Source organism: Neomonachus schauinslandi, chromosome 3 (assembly GCF_002201575.2).
Source record: "Neomonachus schauinslandi chromosome 3, ASM220157v2, whole genome shotgun sequence".
Taxonomy (NCBI): Eukaryota; Metazoa; Chordata; class Mammalia; order Carnivora; family Phocidae; genus Neomonachus; species Neomonachus schauinslandi.
Genome location: NC_058405.1, coordinates 184,819,343 through 184,838,971, shown reverse-complemented (window position 1 = coordinate 184,838,971; position 19,629 = coordinate 184,819,343). Strand labels below are relative to the sequence as shown.

At 45.5% G+C, this 19,629-nt stretch overlaps 1 protein-coding gene and 3 non-coding genes across 6 annotated transcripts; all 4 read left to right on the top strand.

The window, feature by feature from the left end:
- The first annotated feature begins 4,395 nt into the window (after window positions 1-4,395).
- Window positions 4,396-14,716, top strand: NCL (nucleolin). 3 transcript variants are annotated; one of them, XM_044913451.1, is made up of 15 exons: window positions 4,396-4,680; window positions 5,835-5,951; window positions 7,660-7,719; window positions 8,080-8,143; window positions 8,521-8,727; window positions 8,956-9,042; window positions 9,237-9,378; window positions 10,132-10,256; window positions 11,052-11,175; window positions 11,648-11,805; window positions 12,230-12,353; window positions 12,613-12,746; window positions 13,348-13,474; window positions 13,848-14,071; window positions 14,240-14,716. In XM_044913451.1, the coding sequence occupies exons 1-15, from the start codon at window positions 4,663-4,665 to the stop codon at window positions 14,314-14,316; spliced, it is 1,788 nt and encodes a 595-aa protein (XP_044769386.1). In that variant the 5' UTR covers window positions 4,396-4,662; the 3' UTR covers window positions 14,317-14,716. The 3 variants fall into 3 exon arrangements, with proteins under 3 accessions (XP_044769386.1, XP_021546010.1, XP_021546011.1); XM_021690335.2 differs by having other exon boundaries at window positions 4,474-4,680; window positions 7,660-8,143; XM_021690336.2 differs by lacking the exon at window positions 4,396-4,680 and adding an exon at window positions 5,120-5,512 and having other exon boundaries at window positions 7,660-8,143.
- On the top strand, window positions 9,086-9,154 carry LOC123324479. The gene has a single exon (XR_006539842.1). It is a non-coding gene; the product is annotated as a small nucleolar RNA SNORD82 (small nucleolar RNA).
- On the top strand, window positions 12,885-12,965 carry LOC123324482. Its single transcript, XR_006539845.1, has one exon. It is a non-coding gene; the product is annotated as a small nucleolar RNA SNORD20 (small nucleolar RNA).
- LOC123324469 lies at window positions 13,531-13,664 on the top strand. The gene has a single exon (XR_006539834.1). It is a non-coding gene; the product is annotated as a small nucleolar RNA SNORA75 (small nucleolar RNA).
- Window positions 14,717-19,629: the final 4,913 nt, after the last annotated feature.

Here is a 19,629-nt window from a genome sequence, read left to right as displayed (position 1 = left end):
ACCCAGGTGCCCAGACTCCTTCATCTTATAGCTGAAAGTTTGCACCGTTTTACCAATCCCTCCCTATTTCCTCAATTCCCCAACCCCTGGCAACCACTTTTCTACTCTGTTTCTAGGAGTTAGATTTTTTTTTCCTTTTCTTAGGCTTCCACATATAAGGGATAACATGCAGTATTTGTTTTTGTCTGGTTTATTTCACTTAGCATCATGACCTCCGGGTCCATCTACATTGTCCCAAATGGCAGGATGTCTTTCTTTTGGCTGAATAATATTCCAAGTGTGTATATATATATATATATACACACACCACATCCTCTTTATCCATTCATCTGACAGGTTGTTTCCGTATCTTGGCTATTGTGAATAATGTTGCAATGAACATGGGGGTGCAGATAATCTCTTTGAAATCCTGTTTTCATTTCCTTTGGAAATATACCCAGAAGTAGGACTGTTGGATCATATGGTAGCTCTATTTTTTAATTTTTTGAGAAACCTCTATATCATTTTCCATAGTGGGTGCACCAATTTACATTCCCTTGCATACCTTTTATTTTTATTTTTTTTTTAAGATTTTGTTTTTAAGCAATCTCTACACCTACCATGGGACTCAAACTCACAACCCTGAGATCAAGAGTTTCATGCTCCACCAACTGAGCTAGCCAGGTGCCCCAACCTTTGCATGCCTTTTAATTCAATCCTTGGGCATTTAAGAGTGTCCCCTCCTTTTCTCCTACCACTCTCTCTGCTCAGTAAACTCCCATCCCGCTCCCTCCCTTTCCTTTCAGAAGACAACCTCCCATTCTCCCAACAGACGGGAGCTACCATGATTCTGACACCCACACTCTGTTCAATGAGTGGATGTTTACTAAGCACCTTCCACGCACCAGGCACCATCTGGGCACTTAGGAGGCACTTACTGAGCCAGACTGACAGGTCAGCCTTGCTGCCGCTGCCCCCCAGCCTACATCCTGGCATACACTTACTGGTAGCTACACAGGTACTCTTACCTTTAGTCTCAAATTGGTCTGGACCAAGGGGTGGCCCCTTTATTCAAGAATCCTTCCTCACTTAATCTTGTCCTCTCCTTTACTTTCTGACCTTCCAGTTCTTCCTCTACTGGCTCCTTCTCCACAGGCTATCCCAAAGTTCATCTTCCTCCTTGAACAGCATCAGTAGGGGGAACATTCTCTTTCCTTGGCTTCTAAAACTACCCTCCCTGGGGCGCCTGGATGGCTCAGTCAGTTAATTGTCTGACTTTGGCTCAGGTCATGATCTCAGGGTCCTGGGCTTGAGCCCTGCGTGGAGCCCCGCCTTAGTGGGGAGTCTGCTTGTCCCTCTCCCTCTGCCCCTCCCCCCCTTGTGCTGTCTCTCAAATAAATAAATAAAATCTTAAAAAATAAATAAAAAATAAGACTCCCCTCTCCGGCTCTGCTTCTGCCTCTGGGCCTTCTTCCACTTCCAGATGTCTCCTACCAGGCCTGGGCTGCCTCCTCTCCTCATTCTGGCTGCTATTCTGGGCAGGTTCCTCATACAGCCTGTGCCTGTGGTCATGTGACCATCTCTGCAGGACCAATTGCCTGAAGCAATGGGTATTCCTCATGCACTGAATATGTCCCACACTGAGCTCCTTAGCTCCCCCCCAGACCTGCAGCCTTGCTTGTGTCACTCCACTCACACACACACTCAACAGATAATGGAGGTAAATTATCCTTTCTCCCTCTCTATCCAAGTCACCAAGTCTGTCAATAGTAACAATGGCTAAAAATTGAAGGCTGGGGTGCCCGGGTGGTTCAGTCGGTTGAGCGTCTGACTCTTGATTTTGGCTCAGGTCATAATCTCAGGGTCATGGGATCGAGGCCCACGTTGGGCTCCCTGCTCAGCAGGGAGTCAGTCTCCTTGAGGGTTCTCTCTCTCCCTCTGCCCCTCCCCCCATTTGCCTGCGTGCTCTCTCTAAAAAATAAATAAATCTTTAAAAAAATTAATTGAGGGCTTGGGGCTTATTATTTGCCCTAAAAAATACACGCAGCATCTCACTTAATACCCATAATGACCCAAGAGGCTGGTACTATTATGATCCCCATTTTATAGATGAAGAACCTGGGATGACAGAGTAGGGTCCTAGCTCCTCTACTTACTAGCTATGTGACCCTGGACAAGTTGATTTACCTCACTATGCCCTAGTTCTGTAAAACAGAGGTAACTTTCTTGTAAATGAATCAATATGTAAAAAACTGGAATACTGCTTGGAACTTAGTAAAGCGTTATGTAAATATTAAGCATTACTATTTTTCTATCCCAGACTGACTCCAAAGCAAGGGGCTTGAACACTAAACAATACTGGATCTTCCCACTACTTCTTTTTCCTAAATCAATCATTCATTCATTCATTCAACAAATAATTTTCACCTCTACTTGTGTCCGCCAATGCTTTAGGTGCCAGGAATATAGCAGAGAACAAAATCTATGTTCTCATAGATCTCTCATATGCTGGGGAGGGAGCAAACAGACAATAAACAGTCAAGAAAAATGCCAGGTTGTAATTATGTACCTGCAGATGACTCAATTAGGGTGATGTGATAGGGAGTCCCTGGGTGGCACTTTTCATTAGAAGGTCAGGGAAAACCTCTTAGGAGGTGACATAAACAGATCTGAACAAGGAACCAGCCACACCAATATTTCTAGAATATTTTCACTTGATCATGCCTACCGCTCATCTCTCCAGCCTCTTCCTATGAGTGCCCTAATCTTGCTCTGTGCCACACTGCTTGAAAACACCAGGGTCTTCGGGCACCTAGGTGGCTCAGTCGGTTAAGCATCTGCCTTCAGCTCAGATCATGATCCAGGGGTCTTGGGATCGAGTCCCTCATCGGATTCCCTACTTAGCAGGGAGCCTGCTTCTCCCTCTCCCCTTGCTCCTCCCCCACCCACTCATGCTGTCAAATAAAATCTTTAAAAACAAAAACAACCCCCCCCCCAAAACACCAGGGTCTTATTCCACCATCCCTTGGCCCATGCCATTCTTTCTGTCCCCCATAACCCAGGAAGTGTACCCTGGTCCCCATCTCAGAGTTCAGAAAATGAACTTCCTGGGGGATCTGCACAGAAAGCAGGGTGCTGACCGCAGAACTGGCCCCAGCCTCCTCCCTGATCAGAGCCCCCAGGAGTAGCTGTGGATTTCCTACATACTCAGTCCCAGGAGTATGCTAGTTAAGAATTGCAAAATAACTTGATTGCTCACAAGAATCCCCATGGGCCCTTGTTAAAATACAAAATCCTGGTCCCCAACCCAAACCTCTTTAATTAGAATCTCCAGAGGTGACTCTGAACAGCAGTTCAATTGCGGAAATATCGTCATAGCTGAAGGTATCAGGCATGGTTTTGTAGAAACATCTTAGGTACCAGATGCCCAGGGTATGTCCTAGGCAGGCTCTATACTGCAGGAAGTGCTCTGGGTTGTTTGGCACCAATGAAGTTTGCCCACAGTGACCCATCAAAATAATCGGCAAGATCACAATGCAAAGAACCTTCTGTGCCTCCGCCATTGAGGGAACTTTTCCTTTGGCTTTTGATCGACTCCTGGGCCATTTGGTGATACTGAATGCGCAGTCACATTTTAATGTATGCTTTAGTCCCAAATTAACAAAAAGGGAACTTGTGAGTGGTCAAAGGGTTGGTTGGCTCTGTGCTTGGTCAGGTTCCTCTCCCCACCCCAGTTATGACACCTGGTGACCACCACAAAGTTATCTCTCTGGGCCTGTTCCTCATTGGGAGAAATACCTAGTGCGTGAGCTTACTTGACATTAAATGTGTTATCTGTACACTGCTCACAACATACGCGACTGTATTAAAAAAAAAAAAAAGCTCTCAGGAGGCAGCTTCAGACACGTGGCCCGGGAGAGAACCACCTGTAGGCGGGGATTTTCTGGCCCTGGTCGGTTGGCGGGCGGGGCTGAGATGGGCCCCCAAGGAGGGCGCTGTGAACCTTGTGGTCCCTGAATTTCCGGAGGTCTCGGGCTCATCAGCGGGGAAACGGTGGGCGAACTGCTTTCTCCACGGCCGCCGGGCGGCTCAGCGTGGAGAGCGGGCCGGAGCCGCGTAGCATCTCCAAGGCCTCCCGAGTCGACAGGACCTCGACACATTCGGGAACCCAAGACCACCCCGGTCCAACCGCCCGGGGCTCGGGAGCGAGCGGCGCCAAAATCGTCCGTCCCACAGCGCAGGCGTCCGGAAAGCGGGCCGCGGAGGGGCACTTCAGGAACCGCGTTCTCACTACCCAATCAGCGCCGGCCTTGCACAAAGCGAGTCCCGCCCCCAGGGCGCCGCCACCGAATCCCCTCCCCCTCCCCTGCCCGCCTCGGCCTGCCCACTCCCGCCTGCGCCCCGCCCCGCGCCGTTCTTGGGTAGAGGCTCGCGATTGGTCCAGGGGATGGGCGCAACCTCTGATTGGTCGAGACGGAGTCACGAGGGCGCCGTCGTCGCCTTTCCAGAGGCGATTACTGGGCAGGCTCAGTCTTTCGCCTCAGTCTCGAGCTCTAGCTAGCAGCCAAGTGTACGCGCTCCGGGATCTTCTGTACCAGCGGCCGCCATCGACGTCGCTTGGGTTCCTCTGGGCTCGTCTGCGCCACTCGCTCGCCACACACTCTGCCGGCATAAGCCGCCATCATGGTGAAGCTCGCAAAGGTAAGAAGACGGCTTGCGCAAGCATGGACGTCGAGGCCTGCTTTCTGAGGAGCGCGCGCGCGGCGCCGCGAGGAGGAGGGCCTGCGCGCCGTCCCGGGCGCGTTCGAGGGCGCCATGCTGCGGGAAGTCTCGCGCGATTAGTGGGGAGGTCTCGCGGCCTTTGGCTATTTGGTGGCGAGGTGAAGAGCTTCGGGAGGTTCCGCGGGTGGTTGATGGGGCGCGGAAAGACTTCGAGACTGATTGGGGAGGGGGCGCTGGGCCCCGGGGTGGAGGGATGATGCCAAACTCCTGCGACGGGCCCAAGCAGGGCCCCGCCTCCTGACGCACGTGCCCCAGCGCGCGGCCCGCCACGTGGGCCGCGCCGCGTGTGTCCCGGCGTCTGTGGAGGGGATCTGGCGGTGAGGCGGGGAGCGGCGGGATTGCTTTAGATGGAGGCCCTGCGGCCCACGGGATGTCGGCTCCGGCCAGACGGGCGGACACGAGGTGGGCTCCAGGAGGAGGCCCAGCCTCGTGCTTTCTGTGCCGTGCTGCGCGCACATGGGGACCTGCGGGGTATCCCCACGTGGTCCCGCCGGGTCTGGAAGGGGCGGGGTTGTTACCACGGGAAAGAACTTCATGGGAAGACCAAAGGTAGTGAGGTTAAGGTCTGACTTAAAAAAAAAAAAAAGTTAAAGATCCTCCCCCGAATTTGGATTCAGGCGACAGTGTAGGATGTGGTGCCAGAATTTACCAAAGGCTTTTTTTCAGGTGTAGTTCCCCGCCCTCGGTGAAGGGCTACAGATCGTTGGCCGTTAAAATTGGCCAGTTGTAGTCTATTAAATTCACGTCTGAGGTAATGGTTGATTTTGCAAATACAGTTTTAAAAACGGATGTGCTTAACGAAGGCAGGAGGAGGAGGGAGATAATTTTCTTTGTAGCTGCCTTTTCATTCTTGGGTCGTTTCTGTAAAACCTGACAGGAATAATAGGGTGGGGGTTGACAGTTTCTGTTTTAACGTTGACCTCAATGACAGTTTTCATTTTTAATTTAATATCTGGCGGCAGGAAAGGCGGATTTTAAGAAAGGGAGATGACTGCTTTTTACTCTAAAGAATGATGGCAAAATATGAATGGTCTGAGATGTTGTAGGTGTAATGCGCTAAATGTCTATTTTAGGCTGGTAAAAATCAAAGTGACCCCAAGAAAATGGCTCCTCCCCCAAAGGAGGTAGAAGAAGACAGTGAAGATGAGGAAATGTCAGAAGATGAAGATGATGATAGCAGTGGAGAAGAGGTAATTATATATGACTTAATGGAGTCGTGTGTTCAACTATGAAATGGAGGGTTAAAACAGGTGGTATTAGATGTCTGAAAATACTGACAAAAATAAGATTATATTCATTCATCCATGGCCTGCTGAGGTAATTGTTTCCCAAGCCCTTCATTGACATGTTGACATAGGTAAGTATTTGAATTTGAGAGAAAAGATTGGGAGTCTCCTTTCCATGAGCACTGTTTAGGGCTTGGTGTTACATGTTTTGTTAAGTAGTGACATTTTTCTAGTTTGAGTATGTTAACCTAACATACTAGTTGAATAAACAGCCTGGACTGTTAACTGTTAAGTGGTATTGCTGTGCATTGTATTCAGGTTTGAGGTTAGCTTTACCAGAATAATAATAGTAGTTATTATTGTTATTTTAATTATTTTCCCAGCCTCCAAGCGGGATTTAGTCTCTATTCCATTGCATATGAGCTTTGTGATACTGGTTACTGTACCTCTTGGTGTGGGTTGAGGGTTGCCACCTCTCTTTGTGTTAACCTGTTACCATTCCTGGCTACTGTTTGCTCATTGTAAAGACAACTACTGTATTTGTGCTCAGATTTCTTGTGTAGAATTTAATCAAAGTTTTACTGATAATACATTACCCAATAAAACCAGCAGTGAACAAAAAGTGTAACTTAGATGTAGGTGAATAATGGTTTTTATCAAGCTTAAGATCTCACCTGTATTAATTTTGCAAGGGCTAACTGCCCAGTGTATTTGATACTCATTTTATTTTTTTTTATTTTTTTATTTTTTTTAAAGATTTTTATTTATTTATTCATGAGAGACAGAGGCAGAGGGAGAAGCAGGCTCCCAAGGAGCAGAGAGCCCGATGCGGGACTCGATCCCAGGACCCTGGGATCATGACCTGAGCCGAAGGCAGACGCCCAACCATCTGAGCCACCCAGGCGCCCTTATTTTTTGGTTTTAATAATGAACCTTCAATGAACTTTATACCACCACCCACTGTAGGACTTCTAAATGATTTAGTAGCACTTAATAAGAACTTTTTATGTGCAAGACTTCTTCTTTTTTTTTTTTTTTAAGATTTTATTTATTTATTTGAGACAGAGAGAATGAGAGAGAGCATGAGAGGGAGGAGGGTCAGAGGGAGAAGCAGACTCCCTGCCGAGCAGGGAGCCCGATGCGGGACTCGATCCCGGGACTCCAGGATCATGACCTGAGCCGAAGGCAGTCGCTTAACCAACTGAGCCACCCAGGCGCCCTATGTGCAAGACTTCTAATTACATATGTCAACTCATAATCTCTAACAATATGGGAGGTTGGTGCTATTATCTTTCACAGAGGAGAAAGAAGTTGAGGCTTAGAATTTTTTTTAAAGCGTTGCCTAAGGCTGTCACACAGTGGCAGGTGGGGTCCACACAGTCTGTTGTCAGAGTCCATGTTAGGCTGTGCTGCTTTAAAGATGGGGTTATGATGGAGGTATTTGAACTGTTAAGAGGGGTTCCTTATGCTTGAGTATTTGAAGATGAAGGTTCTCATTTCAGGCACATGGAAGGACCCGTGTCATGGCCCTATAGTTTAACATGCTAAAATACATAAAATGCATGTGGTATGGAGCCAGAACCAGTTCCAGAATTTAGTACTCACTCATGAGACCAAGGTTGTCTTTTTGGGTTTGGAAACAGACTTATGTTTGGTTTTATTTATTCTTCAGGTTATCATTCCTCAGAAAAAAGGCAAGAAGGCTACCACAACTCCAGCAAAGAAGGTGATGGTTTCCCCAACAAAAAAAGTCACAGTTGCCACACCGGCCAAGAAAGCAGTTGTCACCCCTGGCAAAAAGGCAGCAGCTACACCAGCCAAAAAGACGATTGCGCCGGCCAAAGCAGTAGCAACACCTGGCAAGAAGGGGGCCACACCCGGCAAGGCATTGGTAACAACCCCTGGTAAGAAAGGAGCAGCCACCCCAGCCAAGGGAGCAAAGAATGGTAAGAATGCCAAGAAGGAAGACAGTGACGAGGAAGATGATGATGACAGTGAAGAGGAGGACGAGGAGGATGAGGATGAAGATGAGGATGAATTCGAGCCAGCGGTGATGAAAGCAGTTGCTGCCGCCCCCGCCTCAGATGATGAGGAGGAGGATGATGAGGAGGAGGATGAAGACGATGAGGAGGAGGATGAAGATGAGGATGAAGATGGTAGGGAGTTCTTTCATTAGTTCTTGGGCTACTTTTGTAAGATACATTAGGGGTGAGGTTTTGGTAGTAATGCTACATGTTCCATGACAACCTGGGAGTTAGGTGAAAACCATTCCAGGGATTTTCTGGGGGTGTTTGTGGTACACTAGACTTAAGTTACCCAAAATGATTGCTTGCCCGAGAAATAGCTTAAAGTGGCACGTTTTGTGAGTATTTTTCATAATGGGGGATTTTGCTTCCAATCAATCTGTTAATCCCTTCCATAATTTGCTAAGCACAGTGGTATTGATAGGATTATATTTCCTCTAGATTTTCCTAGAACTAACACTTTTTGGTAGAATTCTCTTGAGTTTTTGACTAAGTTGCATCACTTTCAGACTCTGAAGAAGAAGCTATGGAGACTACACCAGCCAAAGGGAAGAAAGCCCCTGCAAAAGCTGTTCCTGTGAAGGCCAAGAGCACAGCTGAGGACGAAGATGAAGAGGATGATGATGAGGATGAAGATGAGGAGGAGGAGGATGAGGAAGATGAGGATGATGATGAGGAAGAAGATGAGGAGGAGGAGGATGAGGAAGAAGAGGAAGGTAATCAAGTTAGATTTTGAAGTACACTGCTAAAGATTTTATTTAAAGGAGACACTTCAAGGGGCGCCTGGCTGGCTCAGTTGGTAGAGCATGCAACTCTTTGATTGTGAGGTCATGAGTTTGAGCCACATGTTTGGGTACAGAGGTAACTTAAAAAGGGTGGGGGGAGGCACTTCGTTATGTGTGGGTACTCACTGGTGTAACCAGATTGTTTGAAATCTTGTTCAGAGCCTGTTAAAGAAGCACCTGGAAAACGAAAGAAGGAAATGGCCAAACAGAAAGCAGCTCCAGAAGCCAAGAAGCAGAAAGTAGAAGGTAACAGGAATGGGGGGGATTGGGGAGGGTTAGGATGCCTGATAGCACAAGTGATGAACAACAAAGGGACTTAATACTGAAACCTGATGTGATATTGTGATGTCTGATGTGCTCTGTGTAGAAATGGCATAGTGGAAGTTTAAGTTTATGCCGTACTTTACAAGTAGACTAATTTGAATTTATATTTTGCACAGCTACAGAACCAACTACATCATTCAATCTTTTTGTTGGAAACCTGAACTTCAGCAAATCTGCCCCTGAATTAAAAACGGGCATCAGTGACCTTTTTGCTAAAAATGATCTTGCTGTTGTGGATGTCAGAATTGGTGTGTCTAGGTGAGTATGAGGGAGTTCTGCACATTACTTCTAGGTTTGCAAGTCTTCAAATATTAGACATTAATGAATTAAGTTACTAGATTATCAAAATATAAAATCCCAGATTGAAGTTTCCAAAATTTTTAAGTTTTGTTATATTACTAAATTTTTAATAAGTTACGAGATTTGATGCTTGTGTTTCTAGAACCATCTAAAAATAACTGGATTTGGGGCCCCTGAGTGGCTCAGTCGTTGAGTGTCTGTCTTTGGCTCAGGTCATGGTCCCAGGGTCCTGGGATCGAGCCCCGCATCAGGCTCCCTGCTTGGCGGGAAGCCTGCTTCTCCCTCCCCCACTCCTCCTGCTTGTGTTCCCTCTCTCGCTCTCTGTCTCTTTCTGTCAAATAAAATTTTTAAAAATATGTATATGTGTAAGAGTACTGGATTTGAAAAGCTGTAATAGTTAATGCTTTTAGATAGGATTTTCTTAGTGCTTAAAACAGGTTCTTTTGTCCGTTAATATCAATTGTTATGAGCAGTATGGCTAATAAGACCTGAAAGGTAAACTCGCATCAGTATTTATTATACCTGACGCTGTAGTAGCAACAGTTTATAGAGCCTTGATTTCTGTTAATACTGTAGGTGTTTTTTTACTTAATCCTTGTTTGCATCCTCACATTAGTGTTACTGCTTGCCCAGTATGTGGTCTGTAGTTGTGTTTTTGTGGGGTTTTCCCCCCACTCATAATTTTGCTTTTTTCATCTTACCGCCTTAAAGGAAGTTTGGCTATGTGGATTTTGAATCTGCTGAAGACCTGGAAAAAGCCTTGGAACTCACTGGTTTAAAAGTCTTTGGCAACGAAATTAAACTAGAAAAACCAAAGGGAAAAGACAGTAAGAAAGGTATGTAAGGCTTTAGGTAATTGTGATCGTGCTCTCTAACTTATTAATGGATATGTATCTAGCTGGAGCTGAGTGGCCAGACTAAATAGTTTCGCTTTTTCCTTTGGGTTTCCTTATAATGTGAGGATTAAGTGAGTTCAACTGTTAAATCCATTGTTTGCTGGTGATATAAATTCTCAAGTCAGGTAAGCAAGAAGAGACTTCATTAAAAAAAGAATTGGTTAATATAGAGAGGTTTTTCCTCACTGGAACTAGATTAGGTCCCAGCTATTCTCTTTGTATCCTTTACTTTCTCTCTGTTCACTTGCCATGTCTCAAAATGTATGTTGATAATTTTTTAATTCAAAAAATATTGAGCACCTGTTTTAGTTTGAGCTCCGTTCTAAGTATTAAACACAAAGTTTGAGGGCGCCTGGGTGGCTCAGTTGGTTGAGCGACTGCCTTCGGCTCAGGTCATGATCCTGGAGTCCCGGGATCGAGTCCCGCATCGGGCTCCCTGCTCGGCGGGGAGTCTGCTTCTCCCTCTGACCCTCCTCCCTCTCATGCTCTCTGTATCTCATTCTCTCTGTCTCAAATAAATAAATAAAATCTTAAAAAAAAAAAAAAAAAACACAAAGTTTGATTTCAATTACGACAGCAGCTTGTGTTTTTCCACTGCTGCATCTCCATATAGCAGAGTGCCTTATATATTGTAGGATCTCAAATTATTTGAACAGAACTTTTCCATTAGTTGATCTTCGTGGGTGAGGAGAGTGTCTTTTAGGCCATGTTTCTAGTTTTGTCTTTTTTATCTAGATCGAGATGCAAGAACACTTTTGGCTAAAAATCTGCCTTACAAAGTTACTCAGGATGAATTAAAAGAAGTATTTGAAGATGCTGCGGAGATCAGATTAGTCAGCAAGGATGGAAAGAGTAAAGGGTATGTTTTGTGTCTATGGAATGTTGAGTTTTATTTAAATTAATGCATTTCCCTGATTTCATAAAAAATTTTGATCTCACTTTCAAGGTGTGTGATACTGGGCAAATTAATCCTTAATCAGTGCCTCCATTTCCTGTCTGTACAGTGGAGATAATAGATTTAATCCATAGTGTGATTTTAAAAGGCGAGCTGATATGTATAAAGTACTGTGCAATGTGCTGAGCTTTGTAAGTAATAGTTATGCAGTGAGGTGGGGAGACCAGGAACAAATGTTCTAGGTGTACTTGGCAACCTTGTGTAGTATGGGAGGAAAGTTTTAATTGAAAAGCGGAAGATGGCAGAAAACCAGAACATTTCAGTTTGTTTGAAACAAAAGAACGTTTTTATTGTACTCATTTCAAACAGGTTTCTGTTGCTGAGATTAAAACATTTGCGTTAGAAGAATATGGTTTTTCCCCCCACTGTTTTGCAGGATTGCTTATATTGAATTTAAGACCGAAGCTGATGCAGAAAAAACCTTGGAAGAAAAGCAGGGCACAGAGATAGATGGGCGGGCTATCTCCCTGTTCTACACCGGAGAGAAGGGTCAAAGTCACGACTCTAGAGGCGGCAAGAATAGCACTTGGAGTGGTGAGTATTTCGGGAATCCCAGGATTGATGGGTGAAATCTTGTAGATTGACATCAAACAAGTTACACCTCTTTGTAATAATAAGTCTTGAGTGAGAGCTGTACGAAGTCCTTTTGCATTACAACATAGACAAATTAGCTTCCTTTGATATGTATGCTTTTTACTTACTTGGTGTGCGTTTTTAAATTAGAATGTTCTAAGAAGATGCAGACAAGTAGCTTTATCTCTAGGTAACAGGAATGAAACCGTGCATGACAAGTGCTCAGTATTAACAGGTGGAAGTCCACCTGCATCAACATTGGTATGTTAACTCTTCCCAGTGTGGAAGTTCTTGAGTAAGGTGTTGTAGCTGTGACTAAACTTGGGGACCATTGCTTCAGAGTCTTCATTTGGCGTTTTTTTTTTTTTTTTTTTTTTTTTTGTAGGTGAATCAAAAACACTGGTTTTAAGCAACCTCTCTTACAATGCAACAGAAGAAACCCTTCAGGAAGTATTTGAGAAGGCAACTTTTATTAAAGTGCCCCAGAACCAAAATGGCAAATCTAAAGGGTAAAATAACTAGTATCTTTAGGTTATCAATTATGGGCTCTAAGAAGGTCTTGCATAGATCTAAAAGTGGGGGGGGGGGGGAGTAAAATTATTTTTTCCTGGCTGTTACTGGAAGCTGAATCATTTTTGCTCCACAGATTTGTATAAAGAGCATGACTTAAGTTTATCTCCTTGAGGTAAAAGGCTTGGTGGCGTTAGATAACAGCATAGGAGCTATGTGCTTGGTAACTTGCTCTAAGTATTGATTGTTCGTCCGCAGGTATGCGTTTATAGAATTTGCTTCATTTGAAGATGCTAAAGAAGCTTTAAATTCCTGTAATAAAAGGGAAATTGAGGGCAGAGCAATCAGACTGGAGTTGCAAGGACCCAGAGGATCACCTAATGCCAGAAGCCGTGAGTTATATTTAATAGGGCGTGGTGTTGTGGGTCAGCACTCCTCGGTGCATTGCTGCATTGGTGGTTTTTTGGGGGGGGGGGTCCAATTTAGAGATGAACATTTTTGTTTTCCTCTTGTTGCTGAGTGAAGGATACTGGATATGATGACTGATTATCTGAGAAAATAATTGATGAAATCTCAAGAAAATTCCTCTAGATAGTCAAGTTCTGATCCAGCTGTCTTCTCCGAGCAGTACATCTGCCCCTGGTTACTGCCCTGTGCAGTGATTGTAAAAAGCTGCCTGCTTAGGGATTGCTGTCTGCCTTATTTGCATTGCTTCTCCTGCTTTCCATAAAGGATCTGAGACAGGATCTGAGCTGCTCTAGTAATCAACGTAAGCTTAAGATGGTGGTGGCTGTTGTATGCCTTTTGTTTTAATTCAGCACTAGTTCGCTAAGTTGCTTTTTACCTGCTTTTTTTCAGCCTTTAAGTGAAAGGCTAGCATCTGCTAAGATGCGCATTCTTGGCCAGTAGTCTTACACTGGACATTATTGAAAGCCAGCATCTGGTTATTACGAATTGTGGCTTTAGGTAAAATGTGCAATTTTTCTTCCGTAGAGCCGTCCAAAACTTTGTTTGTCAAAGGTCTGTCTGAGGATACCACAGAAGAGACGTTAAAGGAGTCGTTTGATGGCTCTGTTCGGGCAAGGATAGTCACTGACCGGGAGACTGGGTCTTCTAAAGGGTAAGATGAGCAGGGAATGTTCAGTGTCTGCTAAGGGGAGACCTCCCATCTAGCAAATCTTCTCATTGAGCTCCTTTCTGTCGTTTGGTGGCAGTTTATGGATTCGCACGAGAAGAAGAGACAATTCACAGTTAGCATTATTTTACCTTCTGTCTTCGCAGAGGTATATTTTGCTGTTTGTGAGACATTTCTGAGGTTCAAGCAGTCAGTAAATCCAGTTTTCAACCTTCCATAGGTAGCTTACTGTATTACTTGGGTCTTTTTTCAGTTGAGCAAGTCTACTTCCTATGGGATCAGTGTCTAGCATGTGCGGTTAATCTGGGCCCTTGTTCAGTATGTATTCTATAATGGGCAATTTCATTTGGCATTTTAGGTTTGGTTTTGTAGACTTCAACAGTGAGGAAGATGCGAAAGCTGCCAAGGAGGCCATGGAAGATGGTGAAATTGATGGAAACAAAGTTACTTTGGACTGGGCCAAGCCTAAGGGTGAAGGTGGTTTTGGAGGCCGTGGTGGAGGCCGAGGTGGCTTTGGAGGCCGAGGTGGTGGCAGAGGAGGCCGAGGTGGATTTGGTGGCAGAGGCCGGGGAGGCTTTGGAGGTAAGAAAGCTGGGGGGCTTCCTTTTGTATGCCCTGGATACTGTGGCATATGCACTTCGGAATGTGCTCAGAGCCTCAATCTCCCAAGTTCTCACTGATCACTCTGGGGAGGGGAGGATTCCTGGCAGCTTTGCACTCATTCTTTAATGATGTCTTGCTTTCTTGTAGGGCGAGGAGGCTTCCGAGGAGGCAGAGGAGGAGGGGGAGACCACAAGCCACAAGGAAAGAAGACGAAGTTTGAATAGTTTCTTCCATCCCTCTGTCTTTCCCTCTTCTGTTTGAAAGAAAAGGACTCTGGGGTTTTTACTCTGTTACCTGATCAATGACAGAGCCTTCTGAGGACATTCCAAGACAGTACAGTCCTGTGGTCTACTTGGAAATTCGTATAGATAACATTTCAAGGGAGATACCCTGTTGGTTTTGACTGGATATTCATATAAACTTTTTAAAGAGATGAGTGATAGAGCTAATCCTTATCTGTAAGTTTTGAATTTATATTGTTTCTTCCCATGTACAAAACCATTTTTTTCCTACAAATAGTTTTGTTTTTGTTTTTTTGCGTTGGGGGGCGTAAAGGAAAGCGGAATGTTTTATCATGATTTTTGCTTCAGCAACTTTGGGACAAATTAAAAGTCCTAAACTCTGGTGCCAGACTTGTACTTCCTAGAGTGTTTCTCCTGGACTATAACTGAAGGTAGAGCATGGCAAAGCCAGCTCTGCCACTCCAGATCCACCCCACCACCCCTCCCGGAAATGCTTGGTAAATTGGTTTGAAGTATCCTGGCTATGGGTTTCGGTGAAATGGCTGGTAAGGTGACATGAAAGGCTTGTTGGCAGTCTGCTGTGGCTTACCCTGCTTGTAGCAGGCCTGAGGATATCCGGTATCCTGAAGAAGTTCTGGAGAGGGTCCAGGAGCACATTGGTCAGGCCTCCTGAGGCATGCAGCTGAGAGCGTGGACTCTGGAATTGGCAATGCCTCAGTAGAATTTGTACCAGATGACTGGACCAGTGGGGGCTTTGGGACCGTGAGCCTGGGGAGGAAACTATCAAATCCACCAACAACCTCAGGTTAAACCGATGAGAAAGAACTTTGGTATTAGACTATGTTCGTACTCCCTAATATAAGTACTCCTTGTCCCGTCTACCTCTGATAAAAATTAAGGGCCATATGAAAGGTCTATTGCCAAGGGATTAACAGGATTACTGAACAGTGACCCAGATGCTACAGAGCAGAGATTTTAAACCTAACCATCCAAATCCAAACGCCCATGGACTCTAACCACCTGTTTTCTGTGTTTTTTTTTTTTAAAGATTTTATTTATTTGACAGAGACACAGCGAGAGAGGGAACACAAGCAGGGGGAGTGGCAGAGGGAGAAGCAGGCTTCCCGCAGGGCAGGGAGCCCGATGCAGGGCTCGATCCCAGGACCCTGGGATCATGACCTGAGCCGAAGGCAGCCGCTCAACTGACTGAGTCCCCCAGGCGCCCCTCTAACCACCTGTTTTAATCAGACTAGTCAAAATGTAGACGGGGCACCTGGCTAGTAGAGCATGCAACTCTTGGTCTCAGGGTTGTGAGTTTGAGCCCCACATTGGGTGTAGAAATTGCTTAAAAAAGAAAATCCTTTAAAAAAATACATATATAAAAATATATATATATGTGTGTGTGTGTGTGTGTATACACACAGACTGGAGAATTTTTTAGGCTTAGAGGGCAGTCTAAAGGAAATGGACAATTCTGTTTTGTCCTGTTTGAGTTGCACTATGGGATGAGGAAATCTAAACTCCCCATGTATCTGACTTAAACCAGTCTTGATGCAAGTACTGTGGATGTAGGGAACCAATGGCCTCCTTGGAGGGTGAGCTTGCCAGTGGAAGTTTGGTGCTGTGAAGAAAGCTCAAGCCAGCAGGAGCACATTCTCTGACCAGTCAAACCTAAAAAAAAAACCTTGGCACCCTGTTTGCCTAAATTCAAAAGTTTGAATTGGAGCAAATCAAGAATATTGTGGGTTAAGTCTGTTAGCTCTTAAATTACAGCAAAGGTGAGTGGTGTTCAAAATTTCTATCAGTGGCAGATGAATGCCCCACCACTGGACTCGCAAGAAGGCCTGTGAGGTTGGTGTGAAGATTTCGAGACCCAGCAAAGGATGACAAGGGCCTCTGTGACCCTACAGCCTTGCCTATGTAGGTGCTTGCCCTGGTTGCCTACTCTTGTCTGGCAGGCTTGCAGGTTTAAACCTGAAAATAAGGTATTTGACCATTAGGAACATGAATTGGGGTTGCTGTAGGCCCGGGCCCAGCACAGCCACTGCTCAAGTACTACTCAAATGCTGTTAAATAGGATTTGACCACCCTGGACTTGGGGTTCTTGTGGGTTCCTTGCTGGAGGGAATCAAACCTACTGGACCATTAAGAGTTCCTCTTACATGTATACTTCTTGAGAGCGTGCACAGAAGGAGAGGGAGAAGCTGACTGCCAGCTGACCAGAGAGCCCATCCTGGGGCTTGATCCCAGGACCCCGAGATCATGATGTGAGCAGAAGTCAGACGCTTAACCGAGTCACCTACAATGAGTGAATTCTGATTCCAAAGAGTGAATGTTCCTGATACTGTGCCTGATGTGTGCCGGGCATTTACCTCAGCCCCTCTATAAACCTGCTGTGGGCAGAAAATTAAGGTTCATTCTCACTTTCTATTTGGTTCATCACCATTAAGGGTGACAGTCTAGCCAGCCTTGTTACTGGTTGTTCCAGAGGTGGTGGTCTGACTTGGGTGGAATGGAGATGAGGTTGGAGGGTGTCGGTAGCCCTGGAAGGCCAGAGAGGAGCGTTCAGGTTTCTTTTGAGGGACTGGAATCCTGCAAATAACTTAATCCTAGGCCTCCCTGAAGGCTGGTTTTGGATTTGGTGGGTTGGGTGAAGATTTTGCAGCCATTTTAGAAAAGCGGTTCCCTTTAGCAAATGGTTGTCGCTGCATCTGTCATTCTTCCAGCAGGTGGCAGCACATCCACAAGGATGTGAAACCTGAGGCTTCGTTTCAGGCCAGTGTGTGTGTGTGTGTGTGTGTTAAAGATTTTATTTATTCGTTTGAGAGAGCGCACACAAGTAGAGGGAGAAGCAGGCTCAGCCCGACATGGGGCTCGATCCCAGGTCCCCAGGATCATGACCTGAGCCGAAGGCAGACACTTAACCATCTGAGCCACCCAGGTGCCCCCCAAGGCCAATGTGTTCTTTTTTTTTTTAAAGATTTTTTTTTTTTTTTAATTTATTTGACAGAGACAGCAAGAGAGGGAACACAAGCAGGGAGAGTGGGAGAGGGAGAAGCAGGCTCTCCACCGAGCAGGGAGCCCGATGCGGGGCTCGATCCCAGGACCCCGAGATCATGACCCAAGCTGAAGGCAGACGCTTTAATGACTGAGCCACCCAGGCGCCCCAAGGCCAATGTGTTCTTAACTTCAAACTTATCCTCGGGTTAAGTGCTGGGGCTTGGGAATCTGCAAGGAAGTACACTCAGCACACTGAGAGATGCTGTAGAATCCACAGACAACTCCATTTTATTGAACACTTGCCTTGTGCCCTTTCTCAGAGTTATCCCATTTTTCTGAGCTTGGTACACTAATGATCTCTTTTGTATCTCAATCTCTGTCTCCCCTCACCCTAAAAAAGTGCCAAAACTTTTCTCATTAAAAAAAATGGTCCCCTGGGGCACCCGGGTGGCTCAGTCAAACATCTGCCTTCCGCTCAGGTCATGATCCCAGCATTCTGGGATTGAGCCCCGTATTGGGCTCCCTGCTCAGCGGGGAGCCTGCTTCTCCCTCTCCCTTTTTCTACTGCCTCCCTTACTTGTGTTCTCTCTCTCTCTGCTAAATAAATAAAGATTGTCCACTGACCCGACCTCCCCACCCAGTAATTCCCACTTCCCTTCATTGCCAAACTTTGAGAAGGACCACACTCTTGCCTCCCACTCCTTTTCCCCAGCATTGTGGCTTCTGTCCACCTGCTTACCTGCAGCATCTGATAGATGATCTCTCCTTCCATCCTGAGAAAATGGGCAGACACAGTAGAGTGGTGGCTTTGTGATACTGGGCTGAGGTGGAGAGGGAAAGAAAAGAACAGCCCTGGGATTAGATCCTTTCAACAGACTCATTTTCTCCAGTTAATAGATGGGAGTCAGTGGCTGTCCCTCCCAGGTCAGGTAACCCAGCAACTGAGGGTAAAGGCCTGGAGAGTTCCTCTGTTACTGGTCCCTCCACACGGAAATGTGAAAAGAACACACATGTCTCTGACAGCTCTGAGTAGAGGGGCTCGGTTTTGTTCATTGTTCTGCCTCGTGGGCCTAGGACAGTGCCTGACATAGAGTAGGTCTTCAGTAAGTGATGAATGAAGGAACCCTGGAGAAACTGCTTCCTCCAACTGCAGGGAAAGCTGTGATAGCAGGAGAGAATCTAGGCCAGGAGTTCTTAACACATATTTTTAAAGTTCTTAACATTTGTGTATAGGGGATTCTGGTAAAGCCTTTGAACCTCTCAGAATAATTTTCTCAAAATTATTTATTTAAAAGAAAGGAGTACAGGGGCAACTGGCTGGCTCAGTTGGGAGCATGTGACTCTTAATCGCAGAGTTGTGAGTTTGAGCCCCGTGTTGGGTGTAGAGATTACTTTAAAAAATCTTTAAGGGGCGCCTGGGTGGCTCAGTTGTTAAGCGTCTGCCTTCAGCTCAGGTCATGATCCCAGGGTCCTGGGATCGAGCCCCGCGTCGGGCTCCCTGCTCGGCGGGAAGCCTGCTTCTCCCTCTGCCACTCCCCCTGCTGTGTCCCCTCTCTCGCTGTGTCTCTCTCTATCAAATAAATAAAAAAAAATCTTAAAAAAAAATAAAATAAAATAAAAATAAAAAATCTTTAAAAAAATTAGGATGACAAGGGAAACCAATTATATTGAGGTAAAATTATTAAAATTTTTAAGCACAACTTTTGTGATAGAATTATATTTGTTCACTAATGCATTAGATAAGATGTATTTGCATTTAAAATACAGTTAAGCTAGGGAGTTTGGTTCTGGTAATGATGGAGTGGCTTAAAACAGATTAACCCTCCTCCTGTTGGTAACAATTATAAACCCTGTACAAAATATAAATCAGCTTTTGAAGATGTTGGACAAATAATAGCAGATAGAAACTGGAGCACATGTCTGTCATCCTTGAAAGAAGACAGGAGTACTGTGTGAGATCCATCTTTAATGAGCTTTCCTTTCCCCCTGAGGGTATCCCTCAGTTAGCATGAATCCTCAGAGTTTAAGCAGAAAAGGGGGTCTTACTGCACTGAGGAGTCAGTTTGTACTTTGAGTCTGGAAATTTTCCTGAAAATACAGGAGACATAGAGCCGTAAAATCTGCACACTTAACGGCCTCCAAATTCTCGGCGAAGTCCTAAATTGTGTATGCTGGGGCAAGTCCCTAATTAGCCCAGGGGAAATCAACAGTGGAGGTGAAAGAGCTGACTGTGATGCATGGCCTGGTGCTAGGGAGAGAGAGTTTGGAGCTCAAGTTCTGCCCAATTAGAGGGTT

Coding starts and splice junctions, on each gene's coding strand:
- NCL (XM_021690335.2), top strand. Junction 5,952..7,659: donor ATGATAGCAGTGGAGAAGAG/GTAATTATATAT, acceptor TTTATTCTTCAG/GTTATCATTCCTCAGAAAAA. Junction 8,728..8,955: donor GGATGAGGAAGAAGAGGAAG/GTAATCAAGTTA, acceptor AATCTTGTTCAG/AGCCTGTTAAAGAAGCACCT.